At 42.7% G+C, this 23,138-nt stretch overlaps 1 protein-coding gene across 5 annotated transcripts in view; it reads right to left on the bottom strand.

The window, feature by feature from the left end:
• The window catches only part of SPEN (spen family transcriptional repressor), a 66,163-nt gene that overhangs the window by 25,987 nt on the left and 17,038 nt on the right, over nucleotides 1-23,138 (bottom strand). For all 5 annotated transcript variants that reach the window (XM_033079589.1, XM_033079590.1, XM_033079591.1 and 2 more), the window contains exons 2-3: nucleotides 21,131-21,451; nucleotides 17,359-17,835 (exon numbers count right to left, since the gene is read on the bottom strand). In XM_033079589.1, coding sequence (XP_032935480.1) covers nucleotides 17,359-17,835; nucleotides 21,131-21,451 — 798 coding nt within the window. The remainder of the gene's footprint in view (nucleotides 1-17,358; nucleotides 17,836-21,130; nucleotides 21,452-23,138) is intronic.

Here is a 23,138-nt window from a genome sequence, read left to right as displayed (position 1 = left end):
CACAGCATTCCACTAGAGAAAAAGTATTATCTCGGGATAGCACTGTTAGATATCCAAGAGATGACATAGCACTGCAACAAGGTGATAAATTCTACATAGGAGCCTGAATTCTATGAAATTTGGGAAACAAGGATCATGCTGGTAACTTCCACTTCCCCACGGAGTTTTAGGGATATGTGTCCCTTAGCAAAGCAAGACTTTCTGAGACATTCCAGAAAAAAAAAAAAAAAAGTCATTACTTCCTGACTATTTTTAGACAAGGAAAAAAAATAGTAGCAAGAACAATCCCCTCTTTCTTTAGGGAAATCCCCATCAGTTTTCCAACTGAAGAAACATGGATATAATAATTCAAAAGTAAGTCAAAGGTTTGATGTTCTGTGAATGGGAGAATGATGGAAGAGTTAATTATAGCTGCTGTGCCACCCAGTTATAGCGCACAGCACAATCAAAATAAAGCATCTGACAGGGAATTATGTGGAGTCTTAAGCAGCAAAATACAACTCTTTTTCAGTTTTAAAAATATACAGATCTGAAGCCTGAAAGCTGCCCAAGGACAAGTTCCCAGAATATTAAAATGCGAATATGGCTTTGCTTTTCCCTGTGAGTAATTTTGAAAACAACCACTCATTGCCAATGCAGAAAATAAGTTATTAAAAATTCTTCTGGCAGTAGAGGGTTCATAAAGCTTTTAGAATGAGCTAATGAAATTTTAACAGAGGAATATAATAGGATAAAACAACAGCTCTGATAACCTCCCCCTTAAAAGTATTCCAAGTATCAATAGGCTCTGGGGCAGGTCACAAATGGCACAAAAACAGCTTTATAACTTCATTTTGGGCTTCCACTATCAGCATTAAACCCGGGGTGATTTTTTCCAGAAACAGAGCGTGCTCTGGCACTAAGCCTTTTCCCAACACGGGAAAACCTGCTCTTCCACATCCCTGTAAAGTCAGCGGAGCAGAATGCCAGCACGCTGAAGAACTAATCTCCTGAGCTGTCACAACACACGCGCGGCGCCGGGAGGGAGCTGGGAACGGCTCCTCCGACATCCTCCACTGTGCTCTGCACTTCTCCCGGGAACATGGGACCGCTGGGGAAGAGTCAGAATATTTAACCAGCATTTCAGATGCTCTTCTGTCCAGCCCAGATACGTCTAAAATCAGTTTCACTCTACAGCATCACAGCATTGAAGAAAAATGATTTTTGCATTTTACTGTGGGCAAAATCAGATGGACAAATGGAGCAACTGAGATTGCTCTTAAAATCTCAAACAAGAGATTGTTCTTAATTGAACAAGGGGTGGACACAGAATCTTCCTCTACAGGTGTAGTTTACAAGCCCTTTTAAAACATTTATCTGCATTCCATAATTACCTATGAGTATATAATGATGTGTGCTCTCACTCACACTATTTATGTATCCATTTTTCATCTAGCATGATAAAATCTATTCATAACTTACAATATTTATCTATGTATCTATTCTCCATTCATAAAAATTAATTTTATTCGCAATCCAATCTAAATTTTATCCACATGAGCTGATTCCCAAAGACTCAACATGTAAGAATCCAGCAATGGGGTTCAGACCCAAATACATATGGTTTCATGGAATCATGAATATCCTGTGTTGGAAGGGACTCACAAGAATGATGGGGCCCCATTCCTGCTCTCAGTACCTTGCAGCTCATTTAGCATACAGAATTTTCCTTTGCTCAGTTCTAAATGCAAAGATGACATTTCAAATCCTGGTATCCCACAAACCACTCCTCGTTTCCAGAGAAATTTCTCATTTTCAGGCAATTATAGTTTGCAGGTTTAGCAGTGATGAAGTTACACTGAGTTTACATGTGAGAAATGAAAGCACTGAGCGGAGAACACAAAGCCAGCTGTCCTTTGTTCCCATAAAAAGGAGATAAAAGAGAGGCTCCAAGCCTGTCAATGGATCGGGAGACCCGCTGCTTCCCGTCAATGGCAGCGGCACTGAATCAAGGGATCTCACAACCTGCCCTCCACCCTCCTGCAATTTTAAAATGTGGCACAACTGTCATTTCTGCCCGTTGATTTATTTGAGAGCAGTGAGTCAGCTGCAGGCTGGGGACTCCCCATGAGTGGCAGGCAGGAAACATGGCTGGAAACAGGGCTGGAAACATGGCGACCACCGTGAAGGATAAAGCAGGAGGGAAGCTTTAACATCTCACGGGTGCTGAACTGCGGGTTTAAAAAAGCCAAACAAAACCAACCTGTTGTTGCCCAGAAAAGCTGTGACTGCCCAGTCCCTGGTAGTGTCCAAGGCCAGGTGGGATAGCGCTTGGAGCAACCAAGTAGAAGGTGCCCCTGCTCACGGCAGGGGTGGAATGAGATGAGCTATAAGGTCCCTTCCAACCCAAACCATTCCATGATTCTGTCACTCCATGATTCTAACTTCTGTTGCTGGAGCAAGTTAAAAACAAAGCCACCTAAAACCAGTTTAAAACCTTTGCAAATTTCAGCTGTGTAAAAATTAATACTTGAAATTTTTTATAGCTGCCTCCAGAACTGTTTCACCAGGCCCGGTGAGAAAACCAGGATTACTCTTTTTTACAGGAAATATGCAGAATGATCACTTTTTTTCCCTGCCAAAATTAACTTGAAATCAGGAACTCTGCCTGGCTCAGCTCAACTCAACACCCTGTCAGAATAATCTCCGAGTGAAGATTATCTCCTAGAAAGAGGTACTGAGGACAGGCTCCATCCTTGCTGACGGTGGGTTATTTTCATGGTTGATGTCAGTAGCAGATTCCCAAGCCAGGTCAGGAAATTTAAAGTTAACGTTCAGTCATCTCTGAACAGAAGAAACAGGAACCCTCGGTTTTTCTCTGTCTCACCCTTTCCAGATCCAAGTTAAGTCACTGTAGATGATCTCTAGAAAACACCAGCAGTGACAGTGCTGCATGTTCAGCTCTATCCAGAAGACACAAATCCTTGGGGATACTTTAAAGGCTTTGATAAAAACATGCTGGTTAGATTCCCTCAGCCTAGGAAAACAGCACCAGAAAATTGCTCCAAGTTTCCTGATTGTACCAACGTGCTGTTTGGGAATAATTTAAAAGACCTGATTACTGCCAGTCAACACCCAGAAAAATTTAATGGCAACTGCTTAAAATAAAAGCTTAAAAAACGCACTGTATTCCATTCTAGCAATGGACTAAAGGATTCTTGCCTGTGAAACACCTCGACATCTTCATGGAAAATGATATATTGGAGTAATATATACACAGGGCTATTACAGACTGGTCTTTCTGATCTACTGATAGATACTACATGAACCTAAGAAGATTATTTAACCAGAATTTCCCTTGTTCCCTACACACATCTAAGTCAAAATGCACGCAACACATTCCTCCTTAAGAACAGCAGAAGCCCATTCCCACAAAACTCCTGACACCACCCCATTAATCCAACAATCCAGGTGGCTCTTCTGCCACACTCAAGCACGAATCATAGAATCCCAGAAGGGGACTGGAAGAGACCCTAGGATCATCTCATTCCAACATAGAATCCCAGAAGGGGACTGGAAGAGACCCTAGGATCATCTCATTCCAACACCCTGCCATGGGCAGGCATAACCACAATGAAAATTCCAGAGGTCTGGGCACACAGTGAGCAACTCTTTATCAGAGCTGGTTCCAACACTGACCTAAATATCCAACAAGCAGCAGGCAGTTGTTCTGTACACATGACGCGTCCCACACCAGAGTATTTGTATGGGAAAAAAAACATTTCACACACCTGCGGAAATAAATATGAGGGGTTTTTCCCTCGTTCAAAGGAGTTGTTGAACCTGAAGTTGAAGACGTCAGAAAACCCAGTCCGACCTCTGAGGTTGGTTTGTATGAAGAGATCAAGAGGCAATGAGCCGTCGCCACATTTTGCCAACTAAAGGCAAATGCTGAAGGGGCTCAGCCCACACAGGGAAACCACAAAGAACCTGAACCCCGCTCCTCCATGTGAAAGTAAGGCTTTCCACTGGAAATACGGATATAAGAAGAAGGGCAGAGAAAGCCACCTAAACACTCCCCCAGTGTAATTACCCTGTGCCCATCACCCCGGCCTCAGCCTCTCTGGAGCAAAGCTCGCTGGGATGTGATTCCGAGACATTCTTGGCACATGTTCAAGCCGCTAAGAACTTGCCACCCAAAGAACTTTGCTTCATGCATGACACACACTCTGCAGTATTTAGCAGCGCTCAGCTATGATAAAACAATCCACCGAGAGTGGGGAAAGGCCAGACCTGCTGCATGGAAACAAAAACAGCCACAAAAAGCATGCAACAGATAAAACCAGCATTTACAGCTCTAAAGAGAGATCATTAAGTTCTGCAGACTAATGAAATGAGGACATCCTCCTTCCCTTAACTTTTTCTGCTTTACCATGGCCAGAGAGAAGACTTCAGTGATCTCCTACTGGGCTGGAATCCTAAATACAAAGAAATTAAATTAAATTATGTTTAAAGGCCATGGGAAAGCAACACAACTGTGACAACTCCACGTCCTTTACATGGCCAACTAACACACACTGTTGCAGTATTTATTTCAGTCTCTGACCAGCAAGCTTTTGAAGACACAGCCTCCAGGTTCTATTTACCTTATATTCATCCCAAGTCAAGTGAGTGGCTTATTAAAATTCCATTTGCATTTCTGTGACAGGTCACATATAAATATACATATAAATACATTTACATCAGTTATTTTATCCTGGTGTCTGACACCTGATCTTTGATGAAAGTCTGAAATGAATCACAGAGAAGATGGAGATGTTGCTCAGAAGGATGGACTGCTCCCACCCCTTGAACCACCTTCCCCTACAGTCCTCAGAGTTTTCAGACAGCTTTGGGCTCCTTTTAATTCTTCCCTGCAACGAAATAACCCATTATGATTGCTAAAAATATCTATGTTTTATATTAATCACAGTCTGGCTGAGGACACTGCCCAAACCACAGTCGGTGTTGCCACCTTGCTCCTTGACCTACATCCCCCCGTCCTTGGGTTTGACTTTCGTACAGCCAAGAATTAAAAACACTAACCTAAGGGGAAAAAAGTGCTGGTTACAAACACACTGGACTACCTTTGCAGCAAAGAGCAGACTCAGCACTGTTTCCCACAGCTGCTCAGTCCCTGTGCTCCCCACGCTGGCCAGTGGCTTGGATGTGGATGCGTTTGGTGTTGAATTTGGGAGCAGCTGGAGTTACCTGCCTGCCCAGCCAATGCCTCTTTGAACCATAGATGCTCCCTGGGAACAGTGGGATTGCTCATGCTCCAAAAGAAACCCTGGGAAGCTGGAGGAAATGCTTTCTCAGCAAACAGCCACGGTGACGGAGCTTGGTGCTGGTAAAGATAAAAGTCATCGAGGCCTTGAGGGTGAAGTACAAAGCAGCTCTTCAGCTCTGCTTTCCCACAATTAAACTTCCACCGATGCAAAGAGGGAAGAAAGAGGGTGGGTGTGAGAATGGGTGAGCAGGATGAGCCTCTGTTTAACACCACCTTCACAGAGGGAAGCCCTGGGTCAAGCTCACTCGTGAGAAGTCCCACTGCAGCCACCCAGAACTCCCACCTCCTCCAGCCATGCTCCAAATTATTCCAAGCACTGCCAGGACATGCCTGAGGAAGAGTTGCTGCTCCAGGCACACATCAGACAAAAGTTGGACAAAAGCAGCCTAACTGTGTTAAAGGGAAGAACTTTTGCCACCTATCTGCTGATGATCTAAATTAGTATTTTGTAACTGACACCTCAGAGCACATGGAATCTTTGGACAAAAGCCGTATTTTGGTATCAGATTCACAGGAGGCTGTCTTAACACCCACTGCAGATGAATTTGATCTCCAAGTCTTTTCAAAATATCAAGAAAGCAACACAGAATCACTTAAACTGGAAGACAGCTCCATGACCATCAAGTCCAACATTTAAAGGCAGTTTCCTCAACAATAACACTGCTTTCATAAAAGAACCTACTCGGTATCCTAGCAAAAACCACCAAACTCTACTCCAAGTGCTGCCCATGAGCCAGAAGAGTGAAGTGCCACTGAAAATTCAACCACCACTGTATCCAAGTAGGCTACTACCCATTTACTCAAGGAGCAAAAAGCAACCTCTTTTGCCTTAAGAGCCCTGTCAAATGAATTTCTGGGAATAAACACTTCTAAATGCAATTTTAAAACCATTTCACATTGACTAAGTGTTGAGCACTGGGGAACTTTCAGAAGAAAAGCCTTTTTCAGACATATGCTAGAACAAAAAAAGCTTAACACTGATTCACCTCCAGGTTACTGCAGTTACTTTTTAACATAAAGCTGCCAGAAGACCATGGCAAACAGCCCCATAGAACTGTGTTTTCATGTTTTAGGAAAGCATCACACCTTGTCTTAAAAACACCAAGCCAGGAACTATTTGCACACACTTCCTCCTCCCAACCCAAGGCACTGGGTCTTTTTAGCAATACACAAAACACCATTTGTTGAAATTCCTGATTTGGAGTAGTTTTGAAATGGTGCATCCTCTCCTATAAACAGAATTGTTCCTGGGATGGGAGCTGCAATGGAAGGCATGCCAAGATACACAGCTGAGCTACAATGCCGCTTAAGTAAATCTGGGAACATGCAAAGCTTAATATAGAAATTCTCTTTATGGCAGATAACACCGTGGAAATTTAGTACTTCTAAAAATGGTAACTATTGTTCAAAGAGAGAGCTCCAAATGAAAATGGACAGAACAACCCTAGCTCTCCATTCAAAATAAATCCATTTATCAAGGGTGTTTTTCAAAGAGAATTTCTATTCTCTTACAGCTAAAATCATAAAATACTCCTTCTGATCTAAGATTCTAATAGAATCTTCTACAGCCTCTCAAAGAAACACCAAAGAGATGAAGGGAAGAATAATTTTGGAGGGTTTTTTTTTAATGTCCCGCTTTGACCAACAACAGTGACTGCAAGAATCACACGAGAGCTCTGTAAAACCAGAATGGGAACTGCTGTTCTGGAGTAAATGACTACTTAAAATGGAAGGACTGGGAAAAAAAAAAAAGTAATTTCTGTGATCTCAAGCAGCATAAATTATACAGAGAAGACATTTGAGTTCTATGCTAAGGATTAATTTGCCATTTAAAAATGCAGGGAACAGATGGATCTCTTGGCTAGGACTATATTTGGGAATTACTTCATTTTCCTGCCCACATGCAAATAAAAATACAACTAAAAGCAGAACTTTCTGTGAGGTTTCACATGGGTAGAAAACGCTGAAGTAAAGAAAATAAAACCAAAAAGAAAATGTCTGTATGAAATAGGTGAAGTGCCACAGCACCTATTGTGGTTCTGCAGTAGGCTGGGGGAGAGAACATGATTTTACTTTGTTGAGCAACTATGCAGAGTAATGCCAGGTTTAGAAACTACATTTTAAAAAATCAACCCCAAAACCAACCCACTAAAACCCGTATGATACAACAGTGTTTGCCACTTACGAGCAACTTCTGAAAAAGCACCTTGCTGTAACTTAATTCCATTGAATTTATTAGGATTTAGCAATTACACCTCCACACATGATCAGAAGTCCAGGGATTCTCTTTCCCAAAAGCCTGGGCCAGCTCCATTGCACTCGCCAGTGATCACAAAGCACGGGTGAGAACTTAATTTGTGAGAAAAATTCAAAAGTAAGGGGAAATCCAGAAGAAAATGCCTTACGCCTACCGAGTGCCTGTACAGCCCTAGCCTCTACCCCACACAGCAGCGGCTGGGAAAGGCGGAGCAGAGTGAAGCAATTCCACTGGCACAGTGGAGACCATGGGATGGAAGGAAAGTCATCTGAGGACTTCCCATAGGCAAAGCCTGTGCGCTTCCCTTACAGGAGACAGGGCTTTCAAACTCCCAAACCATGGCAGCCATACAGGATTAATTAAGCACCTTCCTTTTTTCCACCATTTCTCCGAGTTCAAGGGAAACTGCATATTAAAAAGCAACCCAACATCAAGTCCTGAGACAACTGTTAGATACCATCTGCTTCTCCTCTAGCAACAGAATGAACCTTTCCTCCCTCTCTCCATCTCAAAAACAAACAAACTGAAAATTTCCCCCAGTAAAGCTCTGACCAGCACAGGATATACTCAGCATATTCCCAGACTCCAGAACAGGGATAAGCAAAGTTCCACGCACCTTTAGAGAACGAAGAGGAATAGAAAATCTGTACTAACCCAACAGCTTCCTTTCTGTGACTATTCATCCTTCACAATCCAACTGGACACACCAGCCAGTAAACAAACATGGAAGGGAGGGACCAACTTCAAAGCAAGTGTGTAAATCTTACATAATTTGAGGGTTTGAGATCTTGCAGCAACCTCTTACCCAACGAGGTGTCAGATGATCCAAGGAGGTCAGACCTGTAGCAGCCACACTAAGTAGGACGCTGCATCTCACTCAGCCCAGCCCAGGACCGTTTGCCCAGGGACCTGGGGCCGGGCATTCTTGGCAATTCACTTTCAGAAGGATAACAGCACCTCTTTTTCACATGTTATCACACTAGAAAAGCTCTCTGCTCTCAAACGGATGAAAGATAATAAATATGTGAACACTCTTAGAGCCGGGATCTGTTGGAGATATGTCATAGTTATTCTCGATTTTTAAACTGTTGATGAGGTTGTTATATTTTTTCCCAAGCATAAAACCAATGATTTCCAGACATCTGCAGAGAACATCCCACAGCCATGGAAGAAATGAGGATAGAGCCCTGAAAACCACTTCCCACTCATAGAAAGGATTCTCCAAGAGGTACTTTTCCTGCCATCCTGGATTTCCAAGTGTCTTCCAGCCAAAACCATCACTTTGAACTGAATAAAGCAACTGAGCACTGAAGCCCAGGCATTTCTCAAAGAGAAGGAATTAAAAGGCTCCACGTCTCGCTTCTCCAGACAGCAAAGCGTACTCATGGCTGGAAGGACCATGGTTGGAGAAAACAAAAGAACAAGTCCCCTACCTTTGTTACAGGCCTCTTGTGCGGAGGAATCACAGAGAAGTCCTGTTTCTTAATGCCAAAGCTATTTTCGTCCTTGTATCAGGCACTTAATGAATAATTATGCAAAGACTTTATTCACATGGCATCTACACAGTGCACATCTCTCTGCTCTTCCTTTTGCAAACTCAGTTTCCCTTGAAGATTTAAAAAAATTTGGACCACATCCCAACACATACAATTTTTTCCTTCTCTACAGAACACATTGAAGCCCTCACCTCTCTCCCAAGCCTGTGATTTTCCACTCAAGAGCCACACTGCCTTCTCCTCTCTGAGCAGAATTACGAGCTAACCTCAAGGATCTGGAGTGGGATCCCTAATCTCCTGCTAAGAAGCTTTTGCACTTAAACCCTTGATGCCATCATTAGTGGTTTTGGCACTCATGACGTCGTGGCCGGACAGCACTTGATGCTGGGATGATAAGGGCAAAGCTAAGCGCATCAGGTACACGGTTAATTCAATGGGCAAAGTTCAGAGGATGATACTGTTTTTTACTTTTTCCCCAATAAGGCTTATTTACTATTAATTCCCATCCCTGTGACCTTATTTAAGTACAAAATGTTCCACTGAGTTTATAACGTTAATGCCATATTGCATTGATACACCTCAAGGAAACCTGTTCTCCCAGTCCTCAGATTTTACAGGGAAGGTTCTCCTTTGGCATGCCAGAAACATCCTCTTTGGGAAACAAACAAACAAACAAACAAAACCCAACAAATCACTGTATCTGCAAGTCCAAAGGGACATGGTGTCTAGGCTTTAATTGGAACATGTATAGCTGAGCTCAGGTAGTGGCTGGATTTTTCCTTTGATCATTGTAATGATTTATTTTTTCAAGAAGCATTCAATACAGCTTTCCTTTTCTGCTATGCATCCCTCCATGTGAATATTCATTAGAAATTATTAAACTGCCCTTTATTCCAAAGGTCTGTATGACGGGGATCCTCTCCCCCACCTCTGGTGCCTGCGGTGCTGTGTGTCTCCATCTGAGCTGTCTGACTCCACCATCGCTGCAGATAAGCACTTCCAGACTAGACGCCTCTAATCTATTTTAGCCACGATTCACAACTAAACTGTGTGTGTCTCCCAAAGAAAGGGGACTTTGGACCACTCGTGCAGAGGGAGGCAGCCACCACAGCCCATGGCACCACACATTTCCCTGTTTTCCTTGGCTTTCTCAGGGTTGGCTTCCCCTTGCTCTCCCAGTGTGCAGCAGGAAGAGAACATGAGGCACATTTCTTCCTGCCTCCAGGATCCCTCAGACTAAGCCTGGCTTCTGAGCAGTAACATGGGCAGCTTCAACTTCCCTGACCTCAGCTAATTCTTTCCTTCCCTCAGCCTACTCAAGATGATTAAGCAAAATACTTGGAAGGAAATCAAAGCCTTAAAAACGCAATTAGAAGTGACCATTTTGTTAATACGTGTACGCACAACCCCAAAGTCAAACCCAATCCAACAGCACCTGACCTTTGGGAAAACAGCAATTTTTAGCAGCTCCCACAGACACAAGGAACAGCCCAAAGTCTCCCCCAACACTGGTAGGAGCAGTGCTGTCCACATAGCTCAGGTTTTTCCCACTACTTCTGAAAAAGGAGGTTAAGAAGACACGAAATTGCGAATTCTCATACCAGATACTGACTCCCACAGACCTGCAGCTGCCCAGGGGTAACTTAAAAAGATCTTTCTGCCCCAGCTGAGGAAAAGGCAAGTTCATCAGAGGGTCTGGAGTCAGCTGCCACAAATCCTGATATTCTCTAGCAAAGATTGTGATCTCATTGCAAGAAACCTTTAGAGCATTGAAATAATAATAATAATCTCTGTAACAACAATAAAGTCATTTGAAATGATCAAAATAGTTATCATAGTAATAAAACAAGCATTTTTCTAGGGCAATTTCCACTTCACTCATCCACAACATTATATATTTTTAAGACTCATTTCCTGAAATTAATTTTTAAAAAGACTTTTTTTTTTCTGCCTGTAAAGAATCAAATGCACTTTCAGAAAGCAGCAGTTGAGCTTCTGGGCCCTGACACAGAAAGAAAAGCCTGACAGCACAGATTTAGATAAACACCTACTTCTGCACATTTAGGAAGAGGCTTAATTGCTTTGTCATTTAGAGCCAGCAATTACCAACTATTACTGGGAGTGCCGTGGTGGTGGGGGGTATTAATTGCAGCCAAATGTCCAATCCTTTTTGGGCAGCTCACGCCAAGAAAATTAAGTACTAAATAAAAAAAGGAATTAAAACCCCTCTTCGTTATAACGTTTTAAAGTATTTTATTGTCTATTTAGATGTAAGGGGGGGGAAGGGGGTCTCCCAGAGGGACCAGCAAAGACAGAATTTCTATTTTAGTCCGAAATTGTGTCAAATCATGGCAGAGGAGGTATCAGGATGTTGGGGCAGGCTCCAAATTCACCCTTTTGAGGAATTTTTGGGGCTGATTCCTCCAGCAAGGAAACCAGCTTAACTTCTAGAGTGAGCAGAGCATTTAAGGTTTAAAAAAAAAAAAATAAACGATTTAAAATTAGTTGAGAGGGAGAGGGTGGTTTTCCACCTCAGAGCCGGTTCTGCCACAGGCGCTGCTACTTCATTTCCCTGCGCTGTGTGAGGGGAAAACATTCACGCAGGAGAGAGAGCTGCTCCAATGCTAAGGTGGGGGAGGGATTCTATTATTTTTTTTAAGGCATTTTTTTTTATGGCAATCGCGGCGCTTTTCCGCGGGGCTCGGGCGGCCCCGCCTCGGGGGCGGCGCAGCGGCCCTGGCCGGCGCCCGCCGGCTCAGACCGGTTCTCAGCGCAAACAACCGCCCCTCGCCTGCCGGGAGAGCGTAGTGGCGGTACACCCGCTTTTGCTTCACAAACAACCGCTTTCCCCCCACAAAACACCCGCTTTTCCCTCAAAAACACCCGCTTTTCACCCCCCGAAACAGCCGTGTGAGGCGGCGCCGCAGCCGCGCCGCCATTACAGCGGCGGGCGCGCTCCGCCGTTTGTGAGGCGAGAGAAAGCGGCGGGGTTTCGGAGCGAGATAAAAATCTTATTATGCAACGCACATTTTTAATAGATTATTGCCGAGTCCAGAGCTGAGGTAATGCGGGCTGTCAGCAGCTGGGGCGAGAGGCTGAGGGACGAGCGGGCTGCGGCCGCTCCCTCCCACGGGCGCCGAAGGCACCATTTCTTCACCATCCATGAGGACGACTTTGATATATCACATTATATTTTTTTCCGCAGAAGGATCTATTTATGTGGTTAGACATGCACAGCTACGTCTTTTTCGGCATATCTCGAGTATAAAGGTTTGCTTTCTGTATTATTATCTCTCCAAAGCCATTTGAAAACGTTCTGCCTGTGCTCAGTATCAAGAAACCCGATACAGTCCCATGGGTAAAAAAAGCCACGTTTAAAGGATGGTCTCGGTTATATTTAGCTGAGCAGCAGCACAGGCTGACACGAGCAGAAACACAAGAACAAAGTGAAAATGCTCGACAGTTGGTAACAAAAACCTGCGAGTATCCGAGGTGGATTTTTTTTTTTTTTAATTTTCCTTTCCCTAATGCACATTTTGCCGCACAGAGAACATTAAAGCAGCACATGGGTATATGTGAACAAAAAGTAAGGATGAGGTGCTTCACCTGACTCTGACAGGATTTACTGTTGCCTTTGTGTAATGGAAAACGCTTCCTACTCTAAGAAGTTTTTAAATTTTCTTTAATAAATCTTAGCCTAATTCTTCTCCTATATAAACACGAGCCTGCTCAACCCTGTCGTTCTACCAGAAGAGATTAAAAATTTTCAGCTCATCTCCACAGTACCAAATGTATGTGGAATTATTTAACCTCAACAAAAGCCATCTCTCAGATGCTTCAATAAAGACTGAACAGCTACGTTTAACCTCTTTTTTCCTGATTTTTCATCTGTCCTCAGCACAGGCATCTCCAAACCCACTCAAAATCCCAAATCCCAGCTTAAGTCAGTGATTCATCACTTTTGGCAGCAAACGACGAAGGAAGGAGGAGATTAAGACAATGGTAGAGAAAGGTTTGCGTTATGTAATGAAACTAAAACTCACTTTTTTCTACTTTCACTTCAGTTGTTGAAACACGGTAGGAAAGTCCCTGACTAAATAAAATACACAGGAGGTTTCAGGAAGCCTGTTTTTCCCATGATTAAAATTCTCTTGGCAGTATTTTTCATCAGTTTATTTCAATATTAAGACACACATATATTCCATTCCAACAGTAATTCCTTGCTCCAAAATGAATTTAATCACAGAGAAATCTAAAATTAAAACCAATCTCTAATTACCTTATGCCTTGCCCACTTGTCATGAGAACTTTAAATACAGCTATCAGAATTACAGAAAAATGAGAAAAATTCCCTTTTCAAATAACTGAAGTGCAACTTCTTCCTGTTTCTTGATTTTGGGAAGATTGGAATAACTATGCTCACATAGATCTTGGTGAATATAAAACCAGTGTTGTATCTAAGCTGAAAACGCTCTTTTAATTTCACAATATATTTCACATTATAAGCTATAGAGAAATAGTAATCTAACTAATTATTCATCAGCAACTCTGGCATCCTGGAGATGAGACAATCAAATAAACACTCTTAAAAATAAATTAAAGGTGACTACATTACATGCTATAGGAAATTATTCATTTAACTGGTAAACTCTCCAGCATCCTCCACATCAGACAACTGAATAAACACTCTTAAAAAAATAAATTAAAGGCCAAGGGAAATCTCAGGTTGCTTATCTGTAGATTGAACATGTGGTGTTCACACTTTCACAGCCTGGACATCACCTACAGGAAATCAAACACTTCTGCCTGGGTTTTTGTAAATTAATTCAAACCCCATCCCAACAAGGATTTTAGGAGTGAAATGCTCCACTCAGCACCGGGTGGTTCAGCATGCTGCTGCAGCAAAGCTTTAAAAATAATCACTAACACATGGAGCAGCAAGAGATGTGTCAGGCCATTTGACATTACAAAACTGAATCAAAAAATCTTAGAAATTATTTTTAGCGCATTAGAGCACCTTGATAAGCAGCCTAGAAAAGGGCTTTTTCTACAAAAGAAAAAGAAAAAAAAAGCACGGGGGATGTTTCCAGGAGGTTGGGCAGGGCACAAACAAAACCTGGTTGGCTTCCTATGGGATCACCCAGGTTCCATCCAGAGCCAGTTTCTTCCATGACACTGTACAGAAAGTATGTTTGCCAATGTATCATTTGTGGTGTGTGTCTGAATCACCAAAACAGAGAAACTGAAGCTTCTGGTGGTGGCAAATTATCATTTTCAAGGGCTTTTTTATTCTTTCAAGGTGATAAAAAAATTCCATCAACTCTTTTCCGCAGTATGGGTGGGGAATGAGCAATCTCACACTAAAAAGACTTCAAAACACAAATTCCTCCTCAAATCCACGCAGGAACCATCCACGTCCACCAGCTTCCTCACCTCAGCTCAGCAGGCAACTTCTGAGACACCACAAAACAACCCAACTAAAGCCTGGCTTCAGAGAATACTGGTTATTTTTAATGTGTTCTTTCTGGTTTTAGTTTCGAAATTACTCCCTTGCAAAGGCCTGCAAAGGCCTCCAAATAGCAATTTAAAGCGAAGTTTAGTTGAGATCCAACACAACAAACTCTGAACCTTTACAAGATAAAGACATTTTTGGATTGTTTTTTATAAAGCAGATCGTGTTTCTTCAGTATTGTCCAGGAAAATCCGCTCCATTTAATCAGTGTTATTTACTTCACGCAGTGCTTGAAAACCACAAGCAAGGAAACCCAAACTTCTCCTTCACCACCTTTCTGCTGCTTTTTCACAGCTCCTGAAGGACTGTGCCTGGCACAAACTTCTCGTCCACCGTGTGTCCCAAACACTCCTCCAGGGCAGGGAACACAACCCTGCCAGCTGAGACCAACAGGACCAGACTGGAGTGACCAGGTTCTTAAATTTCAGAAGAATTCAGTGTCATTAAGACCTTAGTAATACCATGGCCTCACAAAATTGGCCATTTCCACTTATAAAAAAGCCCTAAGAGAATCTCCCGCTTGCTAAAATCCTCGAGACCACCACAGAAATTGCAGGCAGTAATTATTCTCCAGACAAATGAAAATGGATATAGTACACAGCAAGTGGGAGCACTGAACCAGGGAAAAGGGGGTGAGGCAGCTTTTGCTCACCAACAGGGCATTAATATTTACATGGCTAAATTCAAAGTGTGTTGAAAATTAAACCCTTGTGCTTTGAAAGACTTCAAGGCCAGATGGGGTTTTGCTTCCCAAAGTAAAGAGAGGGTTAAATTTTTATTTTTATCTGATTACTGAGAAACATGTAAAACTCCTTTCTGATCCTTCGAAATTAAATATACAATCCACCAGATTCCATTACTTGCTCGACTGAGTTTGATTTTATTGTATTAATAAGAAAAAAATGTTTTATTTCCTCCCAGAGTATCGTCTATTTTTCCATTACTACAGCTAGAAATTGCCAAGAAAATGAAATGCTTGAGCACAGCAGACGCTGCTTTTCTTCTCATTGAATCTTAAAACTTGGTTCCAGTGGGATCATATTTAGTCCTCTCAAATTCAGAACAGGATTTCATCCCTCCTCGACATCCCAACAAAGACATTTTATAACTATTACGAGTTTCTTGGACGCCTTTCTCATTCCACAAGGAGCAGAAAAGCACCAGTAGAAATTTTTTCTTCTTCCCCTGCTTGAGATTTTTTTTATTAAACCTTAAATGTAACCAGCCCTCCTTTCAGTCCATTTTCTCTAAGATTTTTTGAGACCTCTAGAAGTCTCACAGATTTTTCTGAGCTGTAATAAGTGTGAAAAATCTTTGACAAAGGATTATCTCTATTCAAGCATTAAGCTCTCATTGAGAGAGGTGTTGGAAACAAACAAGTGCTTAAAGCAGCCTAAAAGTTGTCTTAAATCTTCACCTGCTCTCCAGCTGAGACAGGACCTGAACTTCTAAATCCAGGGGGAGAAAACAGTAATTAAAAGAAGTAAATAAATCCTTGCATGATTCTTTAGACGTGAGGGGGTGAGGCAATCAGAAGAGGAGATAATGATTTCCTCATCTTGTCTTCTGTGCACTCTCCATGGGTGTCAATCCATCTCACCCTTCCAGAAGGTTCAACATTCAAGGTAAGATTTTGTGAGAGTAATTCCCTTGGTCAGAGAGTTCTGCCAGTGGTAAAATTCCATTCACAGTGATAATCACAGAATCCTAGAAGGGGCTGTTAGGGATCTTAAAGTTCACCTAATTCCCCTTCCTGCCATGGGCAAGGACACCTTCCACTATCCCAGGCTGCTCCAAGCCCCAGTGTCCAACCTGGCCTTGAACACTGCCAGGGATCCAGGGGCAACCACAACTTCTGTGGGTACCCTGTGCCAGGGCCTCACCACCCTCACAGGGAGGAATTTCTTCCCAATATTCCTCCATCCCTGCCTCTGCCAGTGGGAAGCCATTTCCAGGCCTTCGTGAAATCGAACACTCTACTGATACACTTATGTATTTACTGAATATTTTCAGTTGTAGAAAAGACCTGGTATGCAAAGGAAACACTGCCAACTCTGCAAACCCTCCTGAAGAGCACAGCTCTTCGCCAAAGAGCATAAAACATTTATGGGTGCAACCATAGCTTTGTGGTTTCCACTCCTAGGGTGAATTTACTCTTAAAAGACCAAATGTCAGGGAGGCACTTCAATATGAATTTTAAAATTATTGAAATAATTTCTAACACCTTTCCTGTGGTATTTTGTAAAGCTATGCAAAGACACAGCTACTGCAGTACCAAGGACATGGGAAAAACATCCCCAGGAATCACGAACTTGGATTATTTTCTTTTTAATTCTTCCAAGTCTACCGTTTTTGTTGTAGCAGGGGGAAAAATGGGAAGGTGACAAATCAACCTTGAGAATGTCAGTGGTGTTAGGGAACAAGAAGAAACAGAACAATACCACTCATCATTTCTCAAAGTATGTTGAAGTGTGATCTGTAAAAAGTAGCCACCTTAAAAATCTGCCTTTTCTCTCACTGAAGCAAATGAAAGTGACCCCATTCTCCAGGCACACAGGCAGCAAGGACTTGTACATCCCTGCTCTGCCCATCCATCTTATGGACGCTGCATGGATCCACCATGGAAAATAACGAACAACAGAACCAGCATTCCCCTTGGAACTCCTGGTACCAACTGAGCCTTTTTACGTTTCACTCCAGTTCACTTCTACATCAACGACCAAAGCTCTGCCATGGAGCAACTCCTCAGGAAATGACCAGCACAGCCCACAGCACAGGGACCTACCTGTCACTGCTGGTACTGCTGCTGCTGCTGAGGGAGTCACTGCTAGAGGATCTGCTCCGGGAGCCGCTGCCGCTGGGGGAGCGGGCGGGCCGGGCGGCCTGGCTGGCCAGGCGCTGTGGGGACTGCGTCCTGGACTGCGATGAGTGCGGCGACCGGCTCCGGCTGTGCTGGTAGTTCCGCTCCGGTCTTCTGCCTCGTACCTCCCGTGTAATGTCATCCCTGTAGATATCCCTGTGTACCACACTGGGCAATGTAAACTGCTCCCGGGCCCTAGGTTCGTATCGGGGGTCGTGAGCATCAAAACGGTTTGGACTTCGGCTCCGCGAAGTGTAATAGAGCCCATGTTGTAAGGTCCGCTCCCGAGGGTCTCTATAGTAATCCTGATCGTAATGCCTCGTCCGATCAAATCCGCCCGTCCCCCGCTCATGGTGTCCATAGGCACTATGTTCATAAGCACGCTCCCTGTTATCTGAAGCCCTGCATTTGGGAAGGGGGAAAAATATTGCATCAGAAGGGGGCAGGCACAACTAAAAGCAGATCATGCAAATATTCACGGCAACACTCGACTTATTGCTGCAACTGCTTCTCCACTAACCAGCAATAACCTCAAGCAAACAATGACAAACTTTACTTGACTCCAAAGTTATATTTGTATATGATCAAGCTGAGCAATCATTTTGGTTTAATCACAATATGGGGCTTTCATGACCAGCAACTTGCCCGCACAGGAAAAAAACATTCTGCCTTCCCATGCAGATCCTCATTTCAGTTGTTCTTTTAAATTCCATGAACAAGAGAAACTTCATGTTTGTAGACATCATCATTAACAGCTTATTTTTTGCTCCATTTTTGCTTAAGAGCTTCAAATTTTTTTTATTTTTTTTTCAAAATTTGTTAGTTACTGGAGCTCTTGTAATTATCCTTCTGCAAAAATGGCATCACAAATTGGGCTGTAGCCATGAAAGCCTCCATGCAAAGCATGACCCAGAGGTAAGAAGCTGCTTTCAAAAGGGGTGGCATAACCCATAGAGAATTCCCAGAAAATTAGGGGGTTTCTTGTTGCTGTTCTAAAATATTTCACCCTCTTAGAGGGAATTTTTGCTTTGACCAGATTGCTACACTTATTTCTTGTAAAAGCTGTGGATGCTAAAGAAACGTTTCTATTACTAATGCTGGAACTGCAAGGATGCAGATCCCCAGAACATACTAACACCCTACACAAGGACTGAGAATCAAATTTTTAGGCAGTGTTTTTGTTGCAACTGCTGCTGTTGCTGCAATCACAGAATTTCTATCTGCACAAGTTGCTGCTTTCCAACAGCTACAGTCTAGTTCATTTCAGTGTTTCAAATATTTTAAATTGAGAAAGGCTCGGTGATGTTCTGAGTTAGTGTGATCTCTCAAATAAAGAGACAATAAAACTGACAGATAAAGGAAGGAACACTACAAATAGTTGAGTATTCCAATTTAAACAAGTACCAGGATGGTACGTCTTAGTTACAGCCACAAAATGGAAAATCCAGAATGGTTACACCGAGCATTTTAAAAATACTTCAAAAATTCTAAATATGTCAGGGTAGCCAAAATTAATTTAAAAATTAATTATCCATCTTATGAAGGACATTTCAACCTTTTTTTCCCCAGCCTTCTCTCTCAGATTCTTCCTTCAGAATCTGTTATGAGTCATTTCAGTCCCCTGAATCCTGATAACCCAATTCTGCCTTGTGCCTCCTCCTCCTCCCCTGCATCGCAGTTCTAATTCAAATGGCAGAAATATTTCAGAGATCTTTTATAAACTGAAAAGGGGATTTGAATCTTTTTTTTATTAGTATCTCAGGAAGTTCCTTCCATTCCTTCTCCAATGAATCACTAGATCCTTAATCCTCTCAATATATTCACTCTCTGTTGTTAAACTGTAACTCATATCAACCTTTCTATAGGGCTCCCTCACATCTTGCCTGCATTTTGTTCTCTCAAATTATTATAAAAAAACTACCTAACCAGTGCAAGAGAACATCATTAACTTCTACATCTGCTTGAAATTCATTGTTGCGTTTCTATTTCCATTACCTCTTGCTTGCAACAATGGAATTTTGAAAGCTATTTCAGAATCTGGCACAGAAATGTGTCTCTGTTTTGGTTCTTTTTTCCCCCTTTTGAAGGGCCAAGATCAACAGTTTTACAAACGATTGCATTTAGAATCCTACAAAGTGTTAATCAGTGAGAGCTGATTTAATGAGGTCAGAGAAAAAGCAGTATTTTCTAGCGGTTACTGCTACAGAGCTGACAGAAAGAACAAATCCTTATCCATGAGAAGGACACAGAAGACAGACAGAGGAAGCAGAGCTGAACAGCTACTGGCTACAGTGCTTTCTTCACTTATCTATTAGTACTAAGTGCTATTGGAGTTAGTGGAAAGAGGGTTTGACTTGGGTTAGGAGAGGGGCTAATATACACAGGGCAGGACATACCAACCTTTTCCAAGTGTGGAAACACGACCTATATTCCCAATTAAATCTAGGGAGAGAATTGTGAACATAACTTCCCCAATTTTGGCCCCTCTTACAGGGGTAATCCACCTTCTTAATGGGCAAGGGTGTCAAATGATATTTTAGATGAACCAACAAGAAAAAAAAAATCTTAGTGACAAGACAAAAAAAAAATCCACTGGACGGAAGTAGTCCCAGACTGAAACCGTAACTCTGAAACCCCCAGACTTCTTTCTTGAGACAGAAGGCTCTTAAATAGATCCATAATTTTAATTTCCAGCCCTAAGTCTGAATCAAGCAGCTGGTAGAAGATCCCCGAGGCCCGAGGGCCCTCATGCTGCTGCCAGCAGGCATCCTCTGGCCGCCTTGGTAACCATCCAGCCCAGTCACTTCTCACTGGTGTATCCACAAACGGGTATTAGCACCACGTCCTTAAAGCTAAAGTATGTTTAATGTGGAGCAGCAGAGAGCTTTTTAAGAGACTAGATAGTAATCCACTCCCCATGGCTACTGGCGTCTTGACTGTATACCATCCAATAAATTCAAGGCAGTAGTTCTTATCCCAGCTTTAAAAAAAAAATAAACTATAATTTCCAAAAATAAGTAATGTCCATCATCTCTTTTTGCCAATACCATCAGAAAGAATAATCCCAATAACTTCGAAATAATGTAGATCCAAAATGGAACCATCACAACCACGCCTTCGGTCTTCTCCATCCAAGCGTTATTTCCATGGCTAAATGATGTTGGTAGAATCCAAGGGGTGCATCATTAAAGTCTACTATGAATTTTGTGGTGACAATCCAATTAACATACCCGCTGCGTATAGTGAGAACTGAGAGCTAGGCATCAAGCTTTCACCAAATTCTAGGTTCTAGTATTCCGATGATACTCCACAGAGAACTTCACCACATGTTGTAGAGTAAGATAGCTCCATCTGGCAGCAGGGATACATCCAGCAAGGCCTTAATATTATCCAAGAAATGAGATTGCTACTTCTAGAAAAGAGTAACTCCAATATCGGTGCTGGCCAAAGGAAATCTTCCATCTTAAAACCACCTTATTTCAAGTGTAGGTAGATATCCAACCAGCTGCAGGACACATCCTCTATGGATCCACAAGGTACCAGCCACTGAGATAGAAATCACTTCCGTTTCCAACCCAAAATAGGAAACATAGATAATTCCCAAAATTTTAAATCCATCTGGGGGCCCTAGATAAGAGTTTGTGTTTCTCACCATATCAAATACAAAATACCTGCCTAGAGAAACCTTGGAACTTACCCATCAAGTCTCCGCTCATAACGTCCTTCCCGTGCATGAAGTGATGGTGGGGGGCCGTAAGTGGGCCCCCCACCACCTCCTCTGAACCCAGAAACCTCTCTACTACGAGATGCTATGGAAACTGTATCATCCAATCCCCGCGCAGCACTGGGAATGGTTCCTGGCTCATTATAATCCGTCCGTAGGTCTCTATCTCCCATTTTGTTGACAGAGTTGTGTGCCTTCTGGGCACTTTTGATGTCCACAAAATCCACAAATGCTGCCACTCCACCTTCCGACCCCCTCTTAGGGAGGATTTTGACACTTTCGACACGTCCATATCTGGAAGAGAAGCAAAGCAGAGCACACACATTAGTGCTGGTGGGAAAAGACCACATTTAGTAACACTGACTGCTGCAAAATCAACATCCAGCGCTTCACCCTTCCCCTGTGCCAGGAAAATCAATCATTGGGAGATACTAAGAGGGGAAAAGCCATTTGGAGAGGGGAAAAAGCCATTTAAACTTTCCATGGTTACATTTAAACTCCTGTCTCACAGTGTGGGGAGCCTACCATGGGATCACCCTATCACCCTTTTTACAGCAGCAGAGCAGCAGCAGCTGAAGAAACAGAGAGGTGTTCACAATCAGAGCATCCTGCACATCATTAGTCTGACACATTTAAAGAAGCACAATTAAAACAAAACCATGTTACAAGGAAAAATACAGCCAGCCAACAATTTTCTTAGGAGACAAATGACCTTGAGACTTCAATTCCACTACTTCGATCTGTATTTAATCTCCACTGTGATCCTCATTCCTGATCTCAAACCCGTCTACTTCCACACCTTGCAGGACATGTGGGCGGCATGGACCCCCCCAGACCCAGGTGCTGCTGGGGTTCAGCCTCCTACCCCCACTCCAGACCCAGCTGCCCAGCAGGAGCTGAGAAATACCAGAGGGAATGTGACACCACCCTATATAATGTATGTTAAATAACTGCAACACTGGCACTTACGGATGAGTAAATGTCTATGCAAAATAAAAATAAACCCAAACATGTTTGTGTACACAAGGAAACAAGACGTAAAAATGTATTTAAATAACTTGCATCCACTCACAGCAGAAAGGACAAACTGGGCGGGATGAGCACAGTGATGTTTTAACAGCCAACAACTGCAGGGTTTGGGTGTTCAGTTCTCTCAGCCAAAAGATTCTGAGCAAACCAGGGAAAAGTTTTGAACTGCAGTTGGAATCCAGAACAAGAAAAGGTAGAAAGTGTATTTTTTAATGTGCTGACATAGAGGAAAGAGACACACAAATAAAAATCCTAATCAGGAAGTATTTGTAAACTCCATGAAGAATTATTGTGAAAATATTTCTATGCACAAAGGCAGCACAAGGCCGGGCAGATGTAAACAGACCTTATGCAGGCAAAACTGTTGTCAGCCACGCACGCAGGGAGAAGGGAATACAATCACTAGGCCAAGGCACACATGCTGTCAGATCCCGGAGCTGCCTCGGTTTCGTGCCTGGCTTTTCCTACACCTTACAATTTCATCATTGTTGTTGGATGACTAATCCTTAAATACGATCTGAAAACCTGCCTCACTGACTGCTGCCTTCTCATTCCAGCCTGACCTACTACACTTATATATAACCTGGTTTGGATTTAGAGCCCTTTTTTTCCTGGTTTATACTCCACTGAACACAGCTGTGTGCACAAACAAGAACATCTTCCAAGAAAAAAATGCCTTATTGGGCATAAAATGACAGGGTCATACACAAGACACGTTCCTGCCTCACAGCTGTCCAGGGCTGAGCTTGTCACCCTTTGTGCCCCTGGGTACAGCACAGGGATGTTAATTCTCGGGAGTTTCCTAATCTGTAATGCTCTGGTTATTTCTTAATTGTTTCTTTGTATTTTATTTAATTAAAAGCTTCAAATAATAGCAAACTGAACTGCAGGAAAACTGCATGCTGTCATTGGAAGCTGGGTTTGGTTATTTTGCCTTGAAAGTAAGATTTAG

This window comes from Catharus ustulatus, chromosome 24 (genome assembly GCF_009819885.2).
Source record: "Catharus ustulatus isolate bCatUst1 chromosome 24, bCatUst1.pri.v2, whole genome shotgun sequence".
In the NCBI taxonomy this organism is placed as follows: domain Eukaryota; kingdom Metazoa; phylum Chordata; class Aves; order Passeriformes; family Turdidae; genus Catharus; species Catharus ustulatus.
The sequence above is the reverse complement of the archived record's forward strand: the minus strand, read 5'-3'. Positions and strand labels throughout refer to the sequence as shown.